Genomic DNA, 4132 nt, shown 5'->3' on the forward strand with positions numbered 1-4132 from the left:
CTTCCAGCAGCCTGTAGTTTCAGGAAGGTGGTTTGTGTTCATTGCTCCGGTAGAATGAAATTCAGCATTTCAATAAGAACAAGTGAGCAGTGTGTCTGGGCAGCACACAGCTTTGGAACAGCTTTGGTAGAGCTGGGGGAAAAAAAAAAAAAAAAAAAAAAAAAAAAAAAAAAGCCATGGTTCTATTATTTATAAGCAGTTTTTGAAATTCAGGCTCACTGTATATATAAATGTGTGTATGTGTGATTTTTAACTTAACACAGCTACAGGTGGTGTTCTCTCCCTCCTTTTATAGGAATCAGATGAACATTTTAGTTTTTTCTCCTGCAGAAAGGAGGGGGGTTTAGGCACCCAGGAACCCCAGGCACTTGAGATGCTGGAAGTTTCAAAGGAAACAACCAATTGCCTCCCCCAAACCTTGTTGGGGTCCAAGGTTTTGACCTGAGGGAGAAGCAGAGCCTGAAATAGGACTGTGATAACCCCCCACGGGAGTGGAGAGCCTCCAGCTTTTGCTCTTACCCCAGCCCAGAAACAACCACTGGGGCAGAAACGGGGCAGGTGGAATTTGAAGGAGACAGGGGAAAAAAAAAAAAAAAAAAAAAAAAAAAAAGTCCTGAAGTACTTATTTTACTTGAATAAATAGACAAGACCCCTTCACACCTCAGGGCACATTGTTGTTTGGAAATATTCATAAATAATTAACAATAGTAGTAATATGAATAAAAATGTCTAGCTCTTCACATGGATACTGAGGAAGGCTGCAAAGCTGTAAAATAAGGATTTCTGCTTTAGTGTGGGCAATTTATCTTGACACTAGCTTAAATTGCTTTAGGTGAGGAGCAAAGAGCTTAAAATGACCGTAGCTCCAGCCCCGGGACTGCAGGTCAGGCCAGCTACCAGGGAAAAAGGGCCTCCCAGAGCCCATGTGAGGGGGCAGGAACCCCCCTAACGTCTCCAGTTAAATAAATAGAATAGCAGAGAAATCCTCTTTTAAGATGAAGACACCCAAGGCAGCTCTGGCAGGACACACTTGAGCTGGTGGTCCCTGTGGATCATGGTGCAGGAGCAGATTTGGGCAACGAAGTGGCCCCATCCCAGCAGCAGAGAGGTCCCTGTGGGACGGAGGACATTCTTCATGCAGGACAACCCCGCGCAGGGCAGGGGAGCCCAGGGGAGGTTTGGGCACTGGTGATCACCTCCTTGGCATGGACACGCCAGGCCAGGGCTCCTCTCTTTGTCCAGGGCTGCGGGTGATGCTGCGCAGTCCGTGCAGGGAAGGCAGGACCCAAAAACTACCCTCTCCCCCAGGGTCTCCCTGGCAGATCTGTTCTGCCACACTCAGCTCTTTTCTTCTTAGTGCTGCTTCCCCTCCCCTCCCCTTGAAGTTTTTCAGTCATCTCTTCAAATGTCACCTGCGATCCCCTTCCTTTACTGGGGTTGCCCTTCCCCACATCGTTTCTACACATTTAAAAAAGAAAAAATAATAATAATAAAAAAAAGACCATGGCCACCACATCCTTCCCTCTGGATCTGGAGCAGCGCGTCTGCCCCGGCTGGGACGGGGGCTGGCAGCAGAGCCCAGCAAAGGCTGCAGTGGGACCCGTAGCCGGGGGGAAGCCACGGAGTGGGCAGGTGTCCCGGTGCCACAGGGACCCCCAGTTTGTCACCTCGCTGTGGCCCCCGGAGGAGGCAGGGCCTCGGGGGTGGTGTCCTGAAAAAACAGGGGTTCTGCCCTGCTCCGGCTTCCCAGCAAAGGACTCTCAGGGCTGAGCTGCCGGGTCTCTCTGGGAGCGAGAACTGTTTGGAAAATACTTATAAATAGCCATTTTTATCCATTTGAGCATATATATATTCATATATATGTATATATATTTGTATGTGCTTTTATATAGAGAGGTATGCACATATGTATGTGCATCCCTAAGTGCCTGTCTCAGCGCTCTCTTTATTGTTGGTCCGGGAGTAGGGCTCGAAGGCGGAGGAGCTGAGGTAACGGGCCGACAGTTCCTGCAAGTTGCCCGCCAGCGAACCGGCCACCCCCAAAGGGGCCGAGGACAGTCGCCCGGCCACCGAGCCCAACAGGGCGGGCACCGGCAGCCCGAACAGCCCGTGGTCCAGGCCCAGCAGAGAGAGAACTGTTTGGAAAATCGTTATAAATAGCCATTTTTATCCATTCAAACATATATATATATATATATATATATATGTAGATATATTTGTATCTGCTTTTATATAGAGAGGACCGCACATATGTATGTGCATCCCTAAGTGCCTGCTTGGCCCAGCAGAGCGAGGACTGTTTAGAAAATACTTGTAAATAGCCATTTTTATCCATTCAAACATATATATATATATATATATATGTATATATTTGTATGTGCTTTTATATAGAGAGGAACGCACATATGTAGGTGCATCCCTAAGTGCCTGCCGGGCCCGGCACCGGCCGCAGACCCGGGGGAGCGGCGCAGAGGCGATCGGCGGAGCCCGGCGGTGGCACCCGGGCAGACCGGGCACCCGGCTCCTCTCCCCGCGGGGTTCCGCGCCGCTCCGCGCAGCCCCGGCCACGGCCAGGGACCCGCGGGAGCCGGGAGCGCTGCGAGGGCTGGGTGCGGAGGAGCCAGGGAGGAGACCCGGGAATGCCCCAAACTGCCCCGGGAAGAAGAGATCCCGCTCCACGGAATGGACTTCACACCCTCCCCGCTTCAAAATTAAAAATAGAATTTTTAAAAAAAAATTAAAAATGGGAGGGTTCCGAAGGGATGGGATTATTATTTTTTTTTCTGGCAGCGCACGTATCAGATGAAGGTAGTTTGGGTGCTACGAATATAAGACGAAAATACACCTAATTCCGTCATCATATAGATATAATATATTTCACTCTCACCACATAAATACAAAACATCCAAATATCCAAAACATTCAGAACAAAAGTTAGTAGCAAGGGCTCAGCGCTCGATTCATTCATTATTTTCTTCAACTAGTTGCCTAGAAACTTCAGACGTAAATAATTTACAATAAAATTACTATTTTCTTTCTGTCCAGCTCCTTCTGTCCAGTTCTGGTCTATAATTAATTCTATACACTACAGCAACCATTCCACTTTTTGTAAAATTTTTTTTTTTTTTGGTTACAGTTTGGTGGCACGTATTTATACAGTTTGTAAACGCCATGTGTTAAAGTTTAAAGAAAGAAAAGAAACTTAAAACCAAAGTAAAGAATTTTTTTTTTTCCAAAGAACTAGCTAAGTACAGTATCCCTTTTCTGGCAAATTCAAGTACCGAAATTGAACAGGAAATATTCGATCCGGAATACTAGAAGGTGAAATACATATGCTTGTGAAGAAAATAGCAGTAAGAAATATGAAGGCAAAAAAAAAAAAAGATTATTACATAGATGTATTTTTAAAGTACAAAAATAACAATAAAAGATACGCTTTTTATATTTTACGTTCGTTTTAAATGAAGTGTGAGCGATATACGAGAGGGTTATTTTAGGAGGAAGGAAGGCTAAAGATATTTTTTTTTTATTTAGATGCGCATTGAAATTATTTGGAAAAATCAAATAGGGAGAAAAAAAAAAAAAAAGAGGAAAAATTACCGTCGCAACAGATCTGGATGCAAATCGAGTCGCGACTTCCATTATTTATCTGCAGATTTGCTTTTGCAGATAAGGTCTGCAGGACTGGCCCGTGGGAATGCGAGGAAAAAAAAAAATTGAAGGGAGAGACAGTTTTATTCAAAGTCTCTGCAGCCACTGGTTTCTGTCTCCCCGCTTCGTGCGTGGATTTTCGAGGCAGTCCGCTCCGGCCCTTCCCACAGTCAAGATTTATGATAAAAAAAAAATAATTAAAAAAAAAAGAAAAAGAAAAGAGAAGTTGCTGGAGGTTTTCCTGGCTGGTGTTAAGGGCAAACGGCGAGGACGGTCCCCGGGGGGCTGTGGTGCGGTGCGTGTGGGTGAAACGGGGGCTGAAAGGTGGAGCCCCCAAACCTTTGTGCTTTGGAGTCACTGAAGTCTGGGGGGGGGGAGAGGAAATTTAAAAAAAAAAAAAAAAATTAAAAAAAATAAACCATTCCTGTTTTTTTTCTATTCCATTTGTCAGAAAAAAAAAAAAAAAATATGGGAACATTCC

At 45.5% G+C, this 4132-nt stretch overlaps 1 protein-coding gene across 1 annotated transcript in view; it reads right to left on the bottom strand.

The window, feature by feature from the left end:
- Positions 1 to 1920: 1920 nt before the first annotated feature.
- VAX1 (ventral anterior homeobox 1) overlaps positions 1921 to 4132 on the bottom strand; it is a 31924-nt gene continuing 29712 nt past the window's right edge. The window contains exons 4-5 of the mRNA XM_014945211.1: positions 3253 to 3314; positions 1921 to 2135 (exon numbers count right to left, since the gene is read on the bottom strand). Of these exons, the coding sequence (XP_014800697.1) occupies positions 1921 to 2135; positions 3253 to 3314 (277 nt within the window). The remainder of the gene's footprint in view (positions 2136 to 3252; positions 3315 to 4132) is intronic.

This window comes from Calidris pugnax, unplaced genomic scaffold (assembly GCF_001431845.1).
Source record: "Calidris pugnax isolate Ruff unplaced genomic scaffold, ASM143184v1 scaffold89, whole genome shotgun sequence".
NCBI lineage: Eukaryota > Metazoa > Chordata > Aves > Charadriiformes > Scolopacidae > Calidris > Calidris pugnax.